This window comes from Manis javanica, chromosome 15 (assembly GCF_040802235.1).
Source record: "Manis javanica isolate MJ-LG chromosome 15, MJ_LKY, whole genome shotgun sequence".
NCBI classification, from domain to species: domain Eukaryota; kingdom Metazoa; phylum Chordata; class Mammalia; order Pholidota; family Manidae; genus Manis; species Manis javanica.
Window position 1 is genome coordinate 67,311,691 of NC_133170.1, and position 21,358 is coordinate 67,333,048.

At 35.6% G+C, this 21,358-nt stretch overlaps 1 protein-coding gene across 11 annotated transcripts in view; it reads right to left on the reverse strand.

Annotated features, from left to right (window-relative positions):
* Window positions 1-21,358, reverse strand: part of KNTC1 (kinetochore associated 1) — a 71,550-nt gene that overhangs the window by 39,706 nt on the left and 10,486 nt on the right. For 7 of the 11 annotated variants that reach the window (XR_012125441.1, XM_017649303.3, XM_073222489.1 and 4 more), the window contains 16 exons: window positions 21,066-21,164; window positions 19,965-20,008; window positions 19,787-19,852; window positions 19,614-19,689; window positions 17,298-17,423; window positions 17,119-17,208; window positions 15,368-15,421; window positions 14,684-14,745; window positions 6,568-6,679; window positions 5,537-5,680; window positions 5,292-5,348; window positions 5,099-5,200; window positions 1,846-2,196; window positions 1,213-1,311; window positions 478-581; window positions 225-324 (listed from right to left, as the gene is read on the reverse strand). Coding sequence is in view for 10 of the 11 variants with exons in the window: in XM_017649303.3 (XP_017504792.3) it covers window positions 225-324; window positions 478-581; window positions 1,213-1,311; window positions 1,846-2,196; window positions 5,099-5,200; window positions 5,292-5,348; window positions 5,537-5,680; window positions 6,568-6,679; window positions 14,684-14,745; window positions 15,368-15,421; window positions 17,119-17,208; window positions 17,298-17,423; window positions 19,614-19,689; window positions 19,787-19,852; window positions 19,965-20,008; window positions 21,066-21,164 (1,686 nt within the window). In the remaining variant the exon portion in view is untranslated. The remainder of the gene's footprint in view (window positions 1-224; window positions 325-477; window positions 582-1,212; window positions 1,312-1,845; window positions 2,197-5,098; window positions 5,201-5,291; window positions 5,349-5,536; window positions 5,681-6,567; window positions 6,680-14,683; window positions 14,746-15,367; window positions 15,422-17,118; window positions 17,209-17,297; window positions 17,424-19,613; window positions 19,690-19,786; window positions 19,853-19,964; window positions 20,009-21,065; window positions 21,165-21,358) is intronic. The other 4 variants (XM_017649304.3, XM_017649307.3, XM_017649305.3 and 1 more) reach the window with 3 other exon arrangements.

The following is a 21,358-nucleotide window of genomic DNA, read 5'->3' on the forward strand; positions in this document are numbered from 1 at the left end:
GACAGTCCTGTCTACCTTATTTTTTTCACCTCTAGCTTTACTAGGGTTAAAAAGGACAAATAAAGAGTGTATATATTTAGGGTGTACCGCAGGATGATTTGATAGACTCCTTTAACTTCTTAACTTTTATTTGTCATCTTTACCACTCTTAATAAACAATGGGACACCTACTAACATTCTCTAACAAGAGGAAAGTAGTGGAGAATTTTAACTACTATACTTACCATTATTTCCTTGTTCAATAGATTGACCTCTCGTATTCCATAGCCTCTTAAAAGCTTTTTCATCTCCATTAGTTTGTAACTTTCCTGTAATAACTTGACTCTAAAAGTAAATTTGTTGATATTAACATGGATTGTCTTTTTTTATGATATACTGAGGGACACAGTAAGGGATAGAAAACCATAAATGAATGTCAAATGAAAACATAAGGTTTATCTGACACCAAAAAAATGGTTTGGGAGACCCTAATCTTACTTGGGATGATCCATTTCTAAGTGCTGTTTCACCAGCTGCTCCACAGCTGTGCTCCAGGGAACCACGGCTGCATACATGATCTTAAGCACAGCATCGAATATGAGCTACAGAAACACACACATGAAAACACACACACACATGCTGAAAATGAATGACCCTCAGATTTATGTTTCATGCAAATTAATGACACTGTCATTATCCACAGCAGAGGGTAGTTTGTAAAACATTCCATCTTCTGACTGCAAAGGTATATATTTCTTCTAATTTTCACATATAAAGATCAATTATATTATTTACAAAAACTCAGAAAAGTACTTTCTCTACTGAAAATTAAGTCATATAGTTCTATAACCTTCTACAGTCCCAATGTTTAAAAGTATTTTCAGGATTTTATTCATATTTTATAATGGTAACTAATAACAGTATTAAGTAAAAATAAAAGCATATTATAACATATTAAAAAAATGTCTCCATGTTTGTATAATCATAGAAAAGCCTAGAAATATATGCATCCAACTGTCCATGGTAGTTCTAGGAGTTGGAATGAGAAAACTTTGGCTTTTTATTCTCCATAACTAAAGGAAATAGAATTATCATCACATATTACTTCCTTTTTACTCCTTTGTCATCCTTCACAAATTCTCCTTAGCAAATATATGTTGCTCTTCTGATTAGAAAAAAAGTGTTGAGAAATATGTAATGCTCTAAAGGAAAATCTACATGGTCACTACTTACATCTGTGTCAGATAAACATCCTATTACTGCCATGGCTTTTGCTTCCCATGCTGTTTCAAAGAGTGATGTGGACTTTGAGCTACACCTCTTCAATAAATCCTAAAAAGGGATAAAAATGTATTTTTTAAACTTATAACCCTCCTTAAAAATAAAGTAAAAACACAGATATATGGATAAAAAGCTTTTATGGATGTGTAAATAAACAAAACCTCTACTTAAGCCATGAATGTTGACCAATGGTCAAAAAATGTAAACCTGTCAATACTTTGGCCTTCAGTTTTATATGGTGCAGGAAACTTAAGGAAACATTCTCGAAGAATCTACAAATAAGGTTACTGCAGCTTATTATTTTATTTGCAGCTTATGAGTTTGTTTAGCTTATTAAACAAAAAATCACTATTAATATTTATTGAGCTCATGTTCCTAGTCACAATAACCATTTGGAGAAAGTCCTAATATTATCCCATTTTGCTTAAGTTACCAGTTAGTTAGCAGCAGACTTACCCCACATTCTTAACTAATACAATATGCTGTGTAAATCCTAACGGTAAAGCATGACATTTCTTTAAGAATTCAACATTTAATATAATGATACACTGCATATGTCCAAGAAAAGACTAAAGAAAAAGTTACCTCTATGTAGAGCAGGAGAAGTTCCTCCTCTTGCAAGTCATGTTCCTTCATGTAAACACTTATAAACTTCTCTAAGATGGAAGGAATGAGCTCTGGGGCCAGCACCTTATCAAACATTCGGAACACGATGGTGGCTGTATCCTCCTGGATGCCAAAAGAAAGACAGCATGAATACAAACATGAGTCATACCAGCTATGATATAAAAAAAATTCTGATAATTCTAGACTTACCTTCTCAAAATCAGAGAGGGTCAACTTACAGTTGTATTTCCTGTGCAATGTGACCAATTCCTGCAGGTTATTTACCAAAGTCCTTAACTGACACACTTCCTCAGTGTTTTGATAATCCTTCTGAAACAGTGTTAAAGTTGTTAAGGATATGAAATAAAAGTGTGAAAGCCAATATACAAAAAGAATTATTTCAGATAAAATAAGAAATTGCATAAGAGGAAATCTGCAACTTATACCTTTACATTTTGTAGATTTTTCATGAAAATTAACTAGTACAAATAAACAGATATGAATCAAAAAGAAATCTGAAAGTAATTTTCTTTCTTAAAAAAATAAAAAATCTATTACTGTAATATTTCTGTACTTGGGTACACAAGCATCACTTAGATGGCCCTCAATGTCCCATACACAGAGATCATAACCAGATATAAAGCTGTAACACTTCCCAAAGTTATATACAAGGAACTCTAGAATTTTCAATATTGATAAAGGCATTTAACAGGGAAAAGACAAAGTTGTGTATTATAGTAAGAGGAAAAGCCCTTTTGTGGAAAAATAAAATGATCGACATACATTATACACTATAATATATATTAATTACATCACTGTACCGCTCAAGACTTCTAGAAAGTAATTTCCTTTTTTTAAATTTACAGTGTACGATCAGTAAGTATAATTAGTAACAAGGATCTCCTATATCAGAAAGTAGGAGACTTACTACTTATTTTTAGGCTCAAGAAACTTAAGGAATAAGCAGTTACACATTGCACAGCATAAGGTCATGCCTTTGGTACTTAAGTACTTAAAACTTAAGAGTTGAGGTTATACCGAGATGTCTCATATGTTAGTTTATAAACTAAATTATGGCACCCTAAGAAACTTTTTTAAAATACAAGAGTGTATTTTTTATTCAATATAATGAACACTTTCTAGTTTTGAGAAACCTAAAGGGAAAAAGAAATTGAGAAGCCAAATAATAAATTCAGCTCATTAACTAATGTCAAATATAAAATCAGTATTTCTGATCTTATTTTCCTTTCTAGTATTGTTATTTTCTTGAACAGTCACAAAGTCCTAGACTTTTCTCAATTCAATCTTCTAAAAAATTCATTTGTACTTAAGCCATAATAATGGCTGTTAAAATGTCTAAGAGATGCAATCATAACTAGGAGTGGCTTGCTAGTTTAAAAGAAGTAAACCTTGCATCCATCCCACCGGTTCCTGGACTTACCATTGGAATGAAGAAGGAGATATCTAAGTTGGCCTGTGCTTTCAGTAAAACAACAAATTTGACTGGATCTATACTGTTAGAACTCAACCAAGAATTAGGAGAAGTGCAAGTTGCAGCGCTCCAAAATCTTACAACTAGAGACTATCTACTATTAAAAGAACATATGGGATGTGAACAGTTCCCAGGAATGGGTTGTTTTAATTTGTCTGATTTCTCTCAGACTGTTCAAGTACAGTTGGACAATATCCATCATACCATAGACAAATTTTCACAAAGGCCTAGGGTGCCTAACTGGTTTTCTTGGCTTCACTGGAGATGGCTGGTAATTATAGATCTGCTTTGGTTATGTAACTGTATTCCTATTATGTTAATGTGTGTGTGCAATTTAATTAGTAGTTTAAAACCTATACATGCTTAAGTTACTCTACAAGAAGATATGTCCAAGAAATAATCAATCCTCCCATGTTTTCTTCTGTCTGCTACCTCGCTACCTCTATAGCTTTTCTTCTTCCTTTCTAATTACAACCCTTAAATAGAATTCGTGCCTCATATCGAATTTACCGAGTATCATAATTCCTCCAAGTGGTAAAGATACCTCAAGACAAATGCTGGGTATAGAAGCCACAGGGCATAAATCTGCAAAGAAGTAAAAAGTTAACCTTTTCAAACAATATGGCTTCTCTCTCACTTACCAACTTTACATCTCCCTGTATGGCCCCGGAAGATGACTGGTTAGCCAGAGACGGGTAAGATTCCTCAAGGGAGGAACAACCTAAGACAGGCACAGTCGCAGGGGGGCCATCAGGTGAGAAATTGGGGATCAACAGAGGTGAGGCTTAGAACCTCACCCCCCCTGTTTTGAGAGAAATCTTCTGCATCCGTGGATGTTTTAATGCCCTTATCTAGCTTGGATTAACACATAGTCTACAGGCACACACCTGATCACCTACAATTGCCCTCTTACAGCACTAAACTATGTTTTCTACCTTTATCTTGCATCTACCTACCACTTCAGCATTTTATTAAAAATAATAATAATAATAATAAAGGGAGAAATGTGGGATCCACATATAAATCAAGTATAAAAATCAAATGAATATTCATATTTGACCTGATTGTTTATAGTTCATAATGCGTGATCAAAACCGAAAGTTTCTGTGATGACTGCCCTTGTACTGTTCACCATGTAAGAACTTATTCACTATGTAAGAATTTGTTCACCACGTAAGAACTTGTTTGTTATGCTTCAGAAGATTGGAGACTGACGAGAATTAGGCTTGAGATGGATTAATGATTGTGCATTGAACATTGACTCCCCTATACAGAATTTTATTGTTGTTAACAACCATTTGATCAATAAATATGAGAGATTCCCTCTCAAAAAAAAAAACAAAAAAAAAACCCATCTCAAAACTGAAAAAAAAAAAAGAAGTAAACCTGACTGATGTAGCCTTTTAAAACTAATCCTAACACACTATTAAGTTTTAAAGGACAGAGAAATGCTGCTAATGCAGAAAATCGCAATTATACTACTTAGGAGTATGTTTACATATAGTTTTCCTTTTGTTTAGTTCAATAAAGAACAACAGTGCACTTAAAATAGGTTGAAGTAACAAATATCAGAAAGAAAAAAAAAATTTTCCTTTTTGTGCACTTTAAAAGTACACAACAAAAGTAAAAAATATAAAACAGAAAGTTTAAGTGGATATATTTCTAAGTACATGTAGACAAACATTCTAATATAAACAGAGTATTTTATTCCTAAAAAAAAATTCAATTCCTGTATCATACCATGGAAATCCAATGCCAAGAGGATGCCAATACCAACTCATCTGGTTCTTCTGCTGTAAAAAATACTTCTGCAAGCTGAAGTCCATTTTCTGGCCAGTTTGCCTTTAAAAATATTAGAGACAATTAAAAACAATGTTTTATGCCACTTGGAGTGTTTGAAGTATCTTTTTGGTGCTATTTATACTAGTATTACCTTATCAGTTAATTCAAGGTTCCTGGCTGCTTGCTCCAACCATTTTGCAAGAATTTTCTGAAATAGATAAAATCATTTAAAAATGAAATGCCTGACAATCAATGGATTGATTTAAAGTCTCCATGATAGTAATTCAAAAAAGATACTAAAATGAACTAACTGGTATTAACATGACATATTCTTCAATGATATAACATAAAAAACAAAACTGAGGCATCAAGAGCAGAAATATTGAAGGCACTTGCCTGTCCTTCAGGTACAGTCCTTCTCACATATGGGATCACATCATTTTTAAGCCATGGACAAAGCTTTTGCAGAGAGACTGGTGTAGAAATTGAGTTGAGCAAGTTCTCAAGCATTTTCACATCAAATCTGCTTTCTAAGTTTGCCTAATCATTCAGAGAAATTAAGATTTACCTGAAAAGTTTAAACTGACAGCCTCTCAAAAGAAAAAGATTATTAGGAAGTCATTTCAACAAATATTTTACTAATGAATAGTAAGCACTACAGGTGATTTACTCTATATAAACAAATCAAGTTAAGAGCCATAAATTTCATGACATCTCATGGCAGCAAATACCAATTAATAAATTAGGTGGCACAGGAGCTGGCAGAGGTGACTGAAGGAAAACTTAACTGGAAATGATAGTACAAATCTTAACAAGCAATTAAGTTAATGGCATCATACCAAGGTACTGCTTTTTGGGCCAAACATTACACATCAACACCCAGGGGATTCAGAGCAGTGATTTTAATGGCCAATCCTTTACCACAGTCTGAGCTGCAATAGGAAAACCCTATCCACCAATCCTACATAAGAAAGCCCACGAAGGGACTGTGGGGACTTGGCAGGTATTTCAGACCCATAATCTCTTATTTGCAATTCTGAATCCTGAAGGCTTTGAAAACTGAAATGTTTTGGGTAAACTTTCAGCAGGTTTATTTGGTGGTAGAAACTTAATTTATTCCACTAATAAAAATGTTAAAAAAAAAAAGTCCATCAATAAATCAGTTAATAAAATGTTGCCTTTTGAGCAGGTTTGGGAACTAGACTCTAAATGATGAAATCAAATATTTTTCTATTGGATCTTTATAGTGTTTTCTCTAGTTTAGTATTATCAGAGGACAATTTTCTGTGAGACAGATCAGATTTTTACCAAACAGTCTGAATTCCAATACCCAAACACACTCGCCACTCTTTTAGTTTTCAACACTGATTTAGTCACCTATCTCAGGGGCCACAAAGCCATTAAGGGAAAAACGCAAAACATAATACCCGGTGCCGAAGCCACAGGTACTGGGCACAAACAAGGTTTCCTTCTCTCAGCTGCAAAAAAATATCCTTAAGGTCATCTTCATTATTCAGAAATTCAATCCAAGAACTACCACTGCAAAGTCGAAGAGAAGAAAAAAGTTAGTAGTTGAAAAAAAAAAAATTAAGACTGTATGTTTCAAATAGAAATCATTATCATTTTAACTTTTTTTTATATTCAAGGAGGTAAAAAAGTTCCAAAACTTATAAAGTGAAAAGTAAGTTTCCTTCTTATCTTAGACCTATGGAACTCCTGTCACTTCCCCCAGAGGCCATATCTACTCTTGTAGGGACTTCCTGAAACAATCACACGTAAAAGCAACCATTTTTAATTTTTAAACGAATGAGGGTTTTCTATATATACTAACTGTACTTAAAAGATCTTATATTATTGATTCAAGATTGTGGTGTGAGAGGTGAGAAAGAGAATTTCTCCCAAAACCACATATAGTGGGAAAATATAGTTAATACAACTAGCTCTAAAACAGCAACAGGAAAGAAGGCTGCACCAGACTGCATACAGACCTCACAAACAGAGCAGACCTCATGAAACAGGGTAATGTAAGATGGCCTTGATCTGGCGGGACCCAAGCCCTTCCCTCACCCCAGCTCACCAACGGGAGGAAGAGAAATGGAGCGGGGAGGGGGTGGAAGACTAGAACTGCTGAACACCCAACCCTGGAGGTCTGCTTTGAAACACAAACCTACAGTGGTGCTCTGGAGGTTGGTGGGGTTGGGGAGCTGGGACAGGCAGAATACTTGAGAGACTGAGATTCCAGCTGTTTGTGGAGGATGGGGATCCACATCCGACCGCTCTGGGACAAAGGAAAGGCAGGTGGTCTGAGAGGCTTCCTAGCAGTGAGAGGGCTGCTTAAGGGGTGGGGTTTGCACGGAGCTTGCTATGTGGGAGAAGGGATAGGTGGACAAGATTGTCTGGGCACACTCAGCCCAGCAGGTTGGGAACTTTCAGAAGCTTCAGGCACACCATCCCCCTGGCTGGCTACTCAGCTCCAAGGACCCCCACTGTGACACACAGCCTGCTGCATCTTCCCCCTGGCCTGCTGGCACCTGCTTGCAAAACCACAGTCACTGCGCGGGTGTCAGGCAGCCAGAGGGAGGCCCCGCCTACAGCAGCTAGAGACGCCAAGCACAGAGGCTCTGTGCTCAGCCCACTGGCTCTGATACTGGAGACTGGCACTGCAGCTGGGAGTCAGGAAACAGCTCTTTCCTCCCCCCAGGCACCAGTGCTGCTCCCTGACAACTCCCAACCTCACTCTAGGGGCTGGGCAGTTCCAGAAACTAGAGCTTCTGGGCACTAGGGGGCACAACATAGAATTATAAAATGTCAAAGGAACCTGGTTCAGACCAAAATCTCACAAACTCCAGAAAAAGGGCCAAGTGAAACTGAACTCACCAATTTTCCTGAAAGAGAGTTTAAAATACAAATCATAAACATGCTCATGGAGATACAGAAAAATATTCAAGAACTCAGGGACAAATTTAATTTGGAGATTCAATCATTAAGAAATTCCATATCTGAAATGAAACATACAATGGAGGGATTTAAAAGCAGATTAGATGTAGTAGAAGAGATAGTAAATGGAATAGAAATTAGAGAAGAGGAATACAAAGAAGCTGAGGCACAGAGAGAAAAAAGGATCTCTAAGAATCAAAGAATATTGAGAGAACTGTGTGACCAATCCAAATGGAACAATATCTGCATTATACGGGTACCAGAAGAAGAAAAGACAGACAGAGGGATAGAAAGTGTCATTGAGGAGGTAATTGCTGAAAACTTCCCCAATCTGGGGAAGGAGATAGTCTCCCAAGCTATGGTGGTTGACAGATCTCCAAACACAAGGGACCCAAGACAACATCAAGACATATAATAATCAAAATGGCAAAGATCAAGGATAAAGACAGACTTTTAAAAGCAGCTACAGAGAGCAAAAAGATCACATACAAAGGAAAACCCATAAGGCTATCATCAGATTTCTCAAGAGAAACCTTACAGGCCAGAAGGGAGTGGCATGATATACTTAACGCAATGAAGCAGAAGGACGTCAAACCAAGAATATTCTACCTGGCAAGGTTATCATTTAAATTTGAAGGAGGGATTAAACAATTTTCAGATAAGCAAAAACTGAGAGAATTTAGCTCCCACAAACCACCTCTGCAATGCATTTTGGAGGGACTGCTATAGATGGAAGTATTCCTACGGCTAAATAGATGTCACCAGGAGAAATAAGACCACAGCAAAGTAGAACAATTAATTACAAAGCAGATGCAAAATCAAATCAACTAACCGCAAAGTCAATCAAGGGATAGACAAAGAATACAGAATATGATACCTAACATATAAAGAATAGAGGAGGAAGAAAAAGGAGGAGGAAAAAAAAAAGAACCTTGACGTTATGTTTGTAATAGCATACAAAGAGAGTTAAATTAGACTGATAGTAAGGAAATTACCCTTGAACCTTTGGTAACCATGAATCTAAAGCCTGCAATGGGAATAAGTACATACTTATTGATAATCACCTTCAATGTAAATGGTCTGAATGCACCAATCAAAAGACACAGAGTCACTGAATGGATAAAAAACAAGACCCATCTATATGCTGCCTACAAGAGACTCACTTCAAACCCAAAGACATACACAGATTGAAAGTAAAGGGATGGAAAAAGATATTTCATGCAACTAATAGGGAGAAAAAAGCAGGAGTTGCAGTACTTGTATCAGACAAATTAGACTTCAAAACAAAGAAAGTCACAAGGGACAAAAAAGGACATTACATAACGATAAAGGGGTCAGTCCAACAAGAGGATATAACTACTATAAATATCTATGCACCCATCACAGGATCACATACATATGTGAAACAAATATTAACAGAACTAAAGGTGGAAACAGAATGCAATGCATTCATTTTAGGAGACTCCAACACACCACTCACTCCAAAGGACAGACCAACTAGACAGAAAACAAGTAAAGAGACAGAGGCAGTGAACAATGTATTAGAACAGATGAACCTAACGGACATCTACAGAACACTTCATCTAAAAACAACAGGACACACATTCTTCTCAAGTGCACACAGAACATTTTCAAGAATAGATCATATACTAGGCCACAAAATGAGCCTCAGTAAATTCAAAAAGATTAAAATTGTACCAACCAGTTTCTCAGATCACAAAGGTATGAAACTAGAAATAAATTACACAAAGGACACGAAAAATTCCACAAACACATGGAGGCTTAATAACATGCTCCTAAATAACCAATGGATCAAGGACCAAATAAAAATAGAGATCAAGCAATATATGAAGACAAATGACAACAATAATTCAACACCGCAAAATCTGTGGGACACAATGAAGGCCATGCTAAGAGGGAAGTATATTGCACTACAGGCTACCTAAGGAAAGAAGAACAAACCCAAATGAACAGTCTAAAATCACAATGAACAAAACTAGAAAAGGAAAAACAAATGAGGCCCAAAGTAATAAAATCGAGACAAATAAAACAATAGAATCAATGAAAGCAGGAGCTGGTTCTTTGAAGAAAATAAGCAAAATAGATAAACCCCTAGCCAGACTTATCAAGAAAAAAAGAGAGTCTACACACATAAACAGAATCAGAAAAGAGAAAGGAAAAATCACTATGCACATCATAGAAATACAAAGAATTATGAGAGAATACTACAAAAAATTATATGCTAACAAACTGGATAGCCTAGAAGAAATGGACAACTTTCTAGAAAAATACAACCTTCCAAGACTGATCAAGGAAGAAACAGAAAATCTGAACAAACCAATTACCAGCAAGGAAATTGAATTGGTAATAAAAAAACTACCTAAGAACAAAATACCTGGACCAGATGGTTTCATTGCTGAATTTTATCAAACATTTAGTGAAGACCTAAAATGCATCCTCCTTATAGTTTTCCAAAAAATAGAAGAGGAGGGAATACTCCCAAACTTATTCTATGAGGCCAACATCACTCTAATATCAAAACCAGCCAAAGACACAGCAAAAAAAGAAAATTACAGACCAATATCCCTGATAAACATAGATGCAAAAATACTCAACAAAATATTAGCAAACCAAACTCAAAAATACATCAAAAAGATCATCCATCATGATCACGTGGGATTCATCCCAGGGATGCAAGGATGGTACAACATTCGAAAATCCATCAACATCATCCACCACATCAACAAAAAGGATAAAAACCACATGATTATCTCCATAGTGCTGAAAAAGCATTTGACAAAATTCAACATCCATTCATGATAAAAACTCTCAACAAAGTGGGTATAGAGGGCAAGTACCTCAACATAATAAAGGCCATATATGACAAACCCACAGTCAACATTATACTTAACAGCAAGAAGCTGAAAGCTTTTCCCTTAAGACTGGGAACAAGACAAGGATGCCCACTCTCCCCAATTTTATTCAACATAGTACTGGAGGTCCTAGCCATGGCAATTAGACAACACAAAGAAATAAAATGCATCAAGATTGGTACGGAAGAAGTCAAACTGTCCCTGTTTGCAGATGACATGATATTGTATATAAAAAACCTTAAGGAATCCACTCCAAAACTACTAGATCTAATATCTGAATTCAGCAAAGTTGTGGGATACAAAAGTAATACACAGAAATCTGTTGCATTCTGATACACTACTGATGAACTACCAGAAAGAGAAATGAGGAAAACAATTCCATTCACAGTTGCATCAAAAAGAATAAAATACCTAGGAATAAACCTAACCAAGGAAGTAAAAGGCCTTCACTCTGAAAACTACAAGACACTCATGAGAGAAATTAAAGAAGATACCAACAAATGGAAACACATCCCATGCTCATGGATAGGAAGAATTAATATTGTCAAAATGGCCATCCTGCCTAAAGCAATCTACAGGTTCAGTGCAATCCCTATCAAAATATCAACAGCATTCTTCAATGAACTAGAGCAAATAGTTCTAAAATTCATATGGAACCACAAAAGACCCCAAATAGCCAAAGCAATCCTGAAAAGGAAGAATAAAGCGGGGAGAATTACTCCTCAACTTCAAGCTCTACTACAAAGCCACAGTAATCAAGACAATTTGGTACTGGCACAAGAACAGAGCCATAGACCAATGGAACAGACTAGAGAGCCAAGATATAAACCCAAGCATATATGGTCAATTAATATACAATAAAGGAGCCATGGATATACAATGGGGAAATGATAGCCTCTTCAACAGCTGGTGTTAGCAAAACTAGACAGCTACATGTAATGACACTGGATTACTGTCTAACCTCATATACAAAAGTAAACTCAAAATGGATCAAAGACTTAAATGTAAGTCATGAAACCATAAAACTCTTAGAAAAAAACATAGGTAAAAATCTCTTGGACATAAATATGAGCAACATCTTCATGAACATATCTCCCCGGCAAGGGAAACAAAAGCAAAAATGAACAAGTGGGACCATATCAAACTAAAAAGCTTCTGTACAGCAAAGGACACCATCAGTAGAACAAAAAGACAGCCTACAGTATGGGAAAATACATTCATAAATGACATACCTGATACAGGGTTGACATCCAAATTATATAGAGCTCATGCACCTCAACAAACAAAAAGCAAATAAGCCAATTAAAAAATGGGCAGAGGATCTGAACAGACACTTCTCCAAAGGAGAAATTCAGATGGCCAATAGGCACATGAAAAGATGCTCCACATCGCTAATCATCAGAGAAAGGCAAATTGAAACCACAATGAGATATCACCTCACACCAGTTAGGATAGCCAACATCCAAAAGACAAACAACAATAAATGTTGGTGAGGATGTGGAGAAAGGGGAACCCTTCTACACTGCTGGTGGGAATGTAAAATAGTTCAACCATTGTGGAAAGCAGTATGGAGGTTCCTCAAAAAACTAAAAATGGAAATACCATTTGACCCAGGAATCCCACTCCTAGGAATTTACCCTAAGAATGCAGCAGCCCAGGTTCAAAAAGACATATGCACCCCTATGTTTATTGCAGGACTATTTACAATAGCCAAGAAATGGAAGCAAGCTAAGTGTCCATCAGTAGATGAACGGATAAAGAAGATGTGGTATGTATACACAGTGGAATGTTATTCAGCTATAAGAAGAAAACAAATCCTACCATTTGCAACAACATGGATGGAGCTAGAGGTTATTATGCTCAGTGAAATAAGCCAGGCGGAGAAAGACAAGTACCAAATGATTTCACTCATCTGTGGAGTATAAGAACAAAGAAAAAACTGAAGGAACAAAACAGCAGCAGATTCACAGAACCCAAGAATGTACTAACAGTTATCAAAGGGAAAGGGATTGGGAGGATGGGTGGGAAGGGAGGGATAAGGGGGAAAAAGGGGCATTACAATTAGCAGACATAATGTGGGGGGTGGGCACAGGGAGGGCTGTACAACACAGAGAAGACAAGTAGTGATTCTATAGCATCTTACCACATTGATAGACAGTGACTGTAATGGGTTATGTAGTGGGGACTTGATAATAGGGGGAGTCTAGTAACCATAATGTTGTTCATGTAATTGTATATTAATGATAGTAAAATTAAAAAAAATTAAAAGATTTTATATTATCAAAGTGTTTGTACCAAATCAGGACACATGAATGTTTTTCTTTTTAAGGATTACATATTATTCCATGGCACAGGTTTACTATACTTTATTTATCTTGTCCTGCAGTTGAAAATTTCCAATCTTTTGCTATAATCAGCAATGCTGCAATGACCACTCAGTCCTGATAAAGCTCAGATATAGCTGATGACTATTACTTCCTTAAAATTATAAAAAGACAAAACCCCTAAAAGCCTGTATCATGCTTAAATGATAAAATAAGCATTTCCATTATCACCAAGAACAAGAGAAGAATGCTTATTGCCAATATTATTTAATATCCTTCTATAAGCACTAGTCAATGAAATTAGGCAAAGAAAATAATGAGAATATGAGGCAAAATTAGCATTATTTGAATATATAATTATAAACTTGGAAAAAATTAAATTCAGTTGAAAAATAACTGAATAATAAAGGAATTCAGTAAGGTAGCTGGTTAACAATTAATTTTAAAAAATCAGTAACTCTCTATATCCTTTCACAAATATGATTTAGGAAAGTCCATTTATAAAGTAGGAAAAGAGGAAAACAAAAATTGACAAAAAAATGTACAAAATCTATATGAGACAAATGAGTATAGACCATAAAAAAAAGGATAGAAGGAATAGGAAGACACATGGTGTCCTTAAATAGGAAGATTCAGTATTGTAAAGATGCTTGTTCTTGTCAGATTAATCCTAGGTTCAGCACATTCCCAATTTAAAAAACAATCCCAATTAAAAGTAAGATTTCTTTAAACTGGGCAAGCTGATTCTGATTGCAAATGTCATATAGAAAAACAAACATGAGAGAATAGTCTCTTAAATTCTGAAACATAAGAAAAGTATAGTAGGTTGGCCTGCCAGAAAAGAGAACATTTTAAAGTTACATCAATAAAACTATTTGATACTGGTGAACAAATAGGGAGTAAGATCAACTGGATACAATTATAGTCCAGAGACAGATAAACACATACCAGATTTTTCACATTATGATAAAGGTAACATCATGATCAGCAGTGAAAGGGTGGATGGTTTAATGATAGTACTGGGATAACTGACTAGCCATGAAGAAAAAAATAAAGCTTCCCTTCAATGTTAATTTTTCTGATAAATAAACTTGTCTAATCATTAAGGTAATTATATCTCATTTATGCAAATAATACTCAGTGCGCATGTTAGTGTATCTAGCAGGATCAATTTACAGAAGTGAAATTGTGAAGGCAAAGGTATGTGCATTTAAATTTCTACTTCAAACGTCTCAGTTCCCATAGACGATGTAGGAGAGTGCCTAAAGTTTAGAAGGAAAAATAGTATTTTCCGTCACTTAACATCCAGAAACACAAAGTCAATCAAAGCAATATTACATTTTTTAAACAACATTCCAAATTTGAATCTAATTCATAACCTGAAAATTAGAAATGAGGAATGTACACACCTGAATTTTTCTGGCCCAAAGGCTCCATAGAAAGTAGTCAACTTTGCATGAGCCCTTAGTACCTAAAAAAGAAATAACTCGATAATCTGAATATTGGGCGCAACAATATTAAAATTAAGAACACAGAAAATAAGCTTTCTGTTTCAGAAATTTTGCACACGTTCTCATTTTGTTGCATACTACAGGTCAATTCCCATAAACATGATTACCTTTATCTAACATAAAACAAAAAAAACTCAGAATAAAAGAAACTTTTCTAATCACATTCAGCAATAAACTGCAAAAATGGAAGGCATTTGCACACTTATATTATAGGTGTCCTTCAAAATCATTTAGTTTTCTTACTGATTTATAAATACCCTTATGGTAACACCTAGCTGGATTATACCAAAATTTTACTTCTAGATAAAAGTTTAAAATATATATTCATGTGTGCACAATCACATGTACTTTTGGCACCATGATACTTACTTGTGCCAGGCAGGGGCAATGTAACATGATTTATGTAAATTATCTCATTTGACTTCAAAATAACTCAATATATACTATTACTATTCCCATTTTGCAGATAAGGAAGCAAGTATTAAAATAACTTACTCTTGAAAAATATACGCCTATTTGAACTGAAAAATGTACTATGAAGGTACATTCACCCCTATTAACCTATAAATCTATTGTAATTACCTCTTTTAAGCCATCAGAATAGACAGGAACAGTTTTATCTTCTTTCTTCAAAAGCTAAGATGAACAATAAGAAACATGGTTAGAACATCTGCTATGTTAAGTTTTTCATGAAAGAAAATGGATTTTATGTGACTTGAAAGAAAAAGTTATCTTTAAAATTGCACTGAACTGAGATGAATAGTGAATAATAAATTACATCTCTTAAAAATAATGCATTTTATGATACATTGTGATACATTATTGATGATACAGCTCATATTTTGTGCATAATTTTCACCTTGATTTTAAGGAATATCACTAGCAATGGTCACCAAGGGCAACAATCTATAGCAAAAAATGTACTTTAAAAAAGGTCTATCTTGCCAAGAATTAGGAGAAGAGCAAGTTGTAGCGCTCCAAAATCTTACGACTACAGACTATCTACGGTTAAAAGAACATATGGGATGTGAACAGTTCCCAGGAATGGGTTGTTTTAATTTGTCTGATTTCTCTCAGACTGTTCAAGTACAGTTGGACAATATCCATTATATCATAGACAAATTTTCACAAATGCCTAGGGTGCCTAACTGGTTTTCTTGGCTTCACTGGAGATGGCTGGTAACTATAGATCTGCTTTGGTTATGTCACTGTATTCTTATGTTAATGTGTGTGTGCAATTTAGTTAGTAGTTTAAAACCTATACATGCTTAAGTTACTCTACAAGACGGTATGTCAAAGAAATAATCAATCCTCCCATGTTTTCTTCCATCTGCTACCTCTATAGCTTTTCTTCTTCCTTTCTAATTACAACCCTTAAATAGAATTCGTGCCTCATATTGAATTTACTGAGTATCATAATTCCTCCAAGTGGTAAAGATACCTCAAGACAAATGCTGGGCATAGAAGCCACAGGGCATAAATCTGCAAAGAAGTAAAAAGCTAACCTTTTCAAACAATATGGCTTCTCTCTCACTTACCAACTTTACATCTCCCTGTATGGCCCCGGAAGATGACTGGTTAGCCAGAGACGGGTAAGATTCCTCAAGGGAGGAACAACCTAAGACAGGCACAGTCGCAGGGGGGCCATCAGGTGAGAAATTGGGGATCAACAGAGGTGAGGCTTAGAACCTCACCCCCCCTGTTTTGAGAGAAATCTTCTGCATCCGTGGATGTTTTAATGCTCTTGTGTAGCTTGGATTAACACATAGTCTACAGGCACACACCTGATCATCTACAATTGCTCTCTTACAACACTAAACTATGTTTTCTACCTTTATCTTGCATCTACCTACCACTTCAGCATTTTATTAAAAATAAAAATAATAATAATAAAGGGAGAAATGTGGGATCCACATATAAATCAAGTATAAAAATCAAACGAATATTCATATTTGACCTGATTGTTTATAGTTCATAATGCGTGATCAAAACCGAAAGTTTCTGTGATGACTGCCCTTGTACTGTTCACCATGTAAGAACTTATTCACTATGTAAGAATTTGTTCACCATGTAAGAACTTGTTCGTTATGCTTCAGAAGATTGGAGACTGACAAGAATTAGGCTTGAGATGGATTAATGATTGTGCATTGAACATTAACTCTCCTATACAGAATTTTATTGTTGTTAACAACCATTTGATCAATAAATATGAGAGATGCCCTCTCAAAAAAAAAAGAAAAAAAAAGGTCTATCTTGGATAAAGAACTCATTTTTTAAAAATGATTTCTTTTGCATAAGACAAACTAACATGTCCAAATGTTTTAAAAACCTACCCTGGTTTTGGCATAATTTAGCATTTCCTGGGTCGTTTCATAGGTTATCCACTGAGCCTCCAAGCAGTAATTCACCACAAATTCATCATCCTGTTTTAGAAATGCCAGACACAGTAAGACAACCTAATGGTGATCAATCGTAAGTCTGGATACTCTAGTACATGACAGGGAAAACACACCTGGATTTTATGTAGATTTTCCTTAGCTTCCTCTATAAGTTTTTGCCATTCAGTCTGCTCACTGGTGTCCACAGAACTCAAAGCCAGTTTCTCCAAAATATCATTTGCTTTTACCTTGTAAACAAGCTGTAATATAAACATGCCACATCAAGCACCTTGAAGCAAAATACCATGGATGACTTTGTAGGCTGTGTGCATCAAACTGTTATGAACACAGGTGAATCTTCATGTGGTCCAGGAATAAGTGGTAAAGAAGGTGACACTTAATAACCCAAAGGTAATCAGATTAAGAGTTATGGAAACTATTTCTACTGAGTCCTTACTAAATGTGTCAAGCATTGCACTAAGAGCTTTATGAGAATTTTGTAATTTAATTCTCATAAAAACTTAAGCAAGCATTTACAACTCATCAAAACCCTATGGGGGTAAATCCTAATATCCCCCTTTTGCAACCAAGATAACTGAGACTCATGAGGTTAAGTACTGTGACTAAAATCATGCAGTTGAAAAGTGGTGGAGCTGGTTTTTAAGATGATCACATGATTATATTTCATGCCTAGTTTTCTAAGTCTGTGAAGGCTCTTTAGCAGCTAGAAACAGTATGAGTTAGAAATACCCGAGTTAGACATATTCAGGTTCCTTTTTTATAAACACAATGCTTGCTTTGACATGGGCACTCTGATTCTGAAGACTAAAAGTATTAAGAAAGGGTTTTTCAACTGTGAAAATTGCTTTCACAGATTTTGACTTTTTGATCCATTTAGTCTTTTTAAAAATTAGTTATTATGAAACTTTCTGATGCTCAGAAAGGTTAATTATACAACAAATGCTCACATACTCATCATCCAACTTAAAAAAAACTACAGGATATTACCAAAATAGATTAAGACCCCTTTCTCTTCTTCCAAATCTATCATTCTCTCCCCCAACCAGAGTCTCCATTGTTCTGATTTTCTTGCTTATTATTCCAGTAATTTCCTTGTCCCTTTACTTATATGCCTTTCTAAACAGTATACAAAACTGTTTTGCATGTTTCAAAATGTTACATTTTTAAAACAGACACAAGTTTACCCACTACCCACTTAGGAAATGTTAATTTTCTACTACAATCAAGTTTTCTCCTTCATTACTTCCCAGACCTTCTTCCAAGGGATATCAAGTGACCTCCCAATTGCCAAAGCCAAAAGACATCCTTCAGTTTTTACACTTGATTTTATCTTTAGTATTTGAAACTGCTGGTCACGCCCCACTCAACTTTAAATGTCTCCTTCTCTGGTTTCCATAATCATACATTCTTGAGGTTTTCCTCGTTTATTTCTTCTCAAATACATTTATAGTCCTTCCTCCTGTATTGCCCATATCCTGGTACCCCTGGATCTCATCCTCAGATGTCATCTTACTCTACACATTCTCCAAGCAGTCTGAGCCAGTCCTCTCACATTACATGCCTCTAGATTTTGCTCAGACCACTCTCCAACTTCCTATCAGGCAGCCTCATTTTACAAGACCCCCTACAAGTGATTTTTATAAAGCAGATTCCTTCAACTTCTGCCCCAGATGGTTTCTTCCATACATACTCCTCACTGTAGGTAATGTCATCACCAGCCCACTCATGCTGAGCTAGATTCCTGCTGGTCCATTCCCTCCATTGTCTCTCCCCAGGTTTGATCACTAAGTTCCACTGACCATACTGCCTACAGGCTTCTCTCACCAGGCCCTCCCGTTTGTATATCCCCCTAGTTCAGGTATCTTGGAGAAAGCTATTTTGTCTCTCAGTTGGTCTTTATACCTTTGGTCAGTCCCTTTTCAAACAATTCTCCACCTTTGCAGAATGACAACCTAATCAAGACACTCTCCTGCTTACAATTCTCAGCAGCTCCCCATCACCTGCAGAATAAAATCTAAATCCTTTGCAATCCATACAAGGCTCTCCAGCCTCCCACCCACCCACATCATCTCCTTTTACTCCTTTGCACTTATAGCTGCCACTCTAGTCCTACCTGACTATTAGGAGTTCCTGGAAGCACCATAAGCCTCTCTCACTTTATTCACACATCCATATACCTACAATTCCCATCCTCTCCCTGGATTATTTGAAACATCTTCTAAGATCTGACATAAAAATTATCTCCTCCATGAAGTCTTTCATCCCACTATGATCAATCTCTCCTTTGGATCCCCACTCTACTTTGGTTAGATCTTAATTATAGGTTTGATTACACTAAATTCCAATTCTGTTTTACATGTGTGTTATCCCAGTGCCTAGTACATGAAGAAATGCTTGTCCTGTGAACAAAAGAACTCATCAGTGATTACCTCAACCTCCAGTCCAAACTGAAGGGCAAAGTTCTCCGCTTCGGCAAATCTACGTTTATGAAGTAACCGACTCAATCTGGTAAGTTGAAAAGGAAATTTCAGTAAAACTTTTATTAATGGGGAATTTAAATTTTTCATTAAGGGGTAAGGTACGAAAGAAAATGAGAAGTTACCTGTTTTCTGGTAAAGCTTCGGTAAGACACCTGAGTACTAAAACAGAGACTGAGTCTTCAGACAGTCTGAAAGAAAGTTTCCACTATTAGTGTATTTGCCATTTATATTAATAAATAAATTTGAACTTAACTGTCATTTAATAGCTTATATGATTAAATAAAAAAAAACATGACCTACTTTGGATCATTTTTGCAAATTCCTTCCAGAAGGTATATGGTATCCTACAAAAGCAAAAACTCATTTTCAATTGAAATATAGAATTAACACATTTTTTTTTATACTAAAGAAACAGCTGATTTAAGGTAAGAACTATTCACTGATGGATTTGAAAATCACAGGGAAAAACTGTTGGGAAAAAGGTATTCCCTGTCTCAAAATAGTGCAACAGAACTTACTTGCTAATTAGAAAAGGAGAAATGTACTTTTCACTGGAGAAATCTGGCAGAACTGCCTTAACTCAGTGATCAAATTTAACATCAGCAATAATAGGACAAAAGGACATGAGACCCTTAATGTGATGCAATTAGGACAGTGTTACCTATGCAGTATTCTTGCCAAAAAGCTTAGCATGAATCTTATGATGAAACAACCAGACAGATTCAAATATAGGACATACTACAATACAACAGGCTAGGACTCAAAAACGTCAATCTCCCAAAAGATAAAAAAGACAAGGGAACAGTTAAAAGGTTAAAGCAGACTACCGTGTGACCATACAAAGAAATTAAATGTATGATGCTTGATTGGATCCTGGATCAGGAATGAAAAACAGCTTTAAAGTAATTTGCATAATTGGTGAAACTTGAATTTCCATGGTATATTTCATAATAGTATTGTAGTTAAATTTTCTGAGTAATAACTGTGTTATAGAAGAATGCCTTATTCTTAGGAGATACCTGAAGCATTTTAGGGGTGACAAGTCATGATGTCTGCAGCTAATTTCCAAATGGTGTGGAAAAACATAGTGTGTGTATATAGAGAATAAACAAATAAAATGTTCCTTAACAATATCATAATTAAAAGAAAAATAAAAGCAACCCTCCCCCAAAATTATCATTTACATTCCCATAGAGATATAATAAGCAGACGACTCATGTTATTTCAGTAATTTGCCTTTTTTTCTTAGACAAAGAATGACCTTCAGCAACTGTTATCTGAGGACCTCTGACAGTAATAGAGTTATAAACCTGAGATCTATCCAAGTATTCCACCAGCTTTCACTTTTGCTCAGCTTAGCATTTTTTATTATTAGGTAGTTCAAAATATACATCAACTTACTGTGCTAATTCCTGTTTGGACCAGAGAAGAAACACTAGATACTTCCAAACAATACAATATTTCCATTGTAGGTAATAAATAAACCATGAGGCTTTTCACCTAAGAAAAACAGTAGCGCAATTGAGTAGGTCAATATAACCATAGGAGCATAAGACAGCACTTCACAATCTAGGTCCTGGATTAAAACACCTTGTATAGAGCTAAATGCAAAAAATAATGTTACAACATTGGTCTGTTACTGTATTATTTGTTACATGTAAACCCATGTTTTATTCCACCTTCCAAATCTGTTC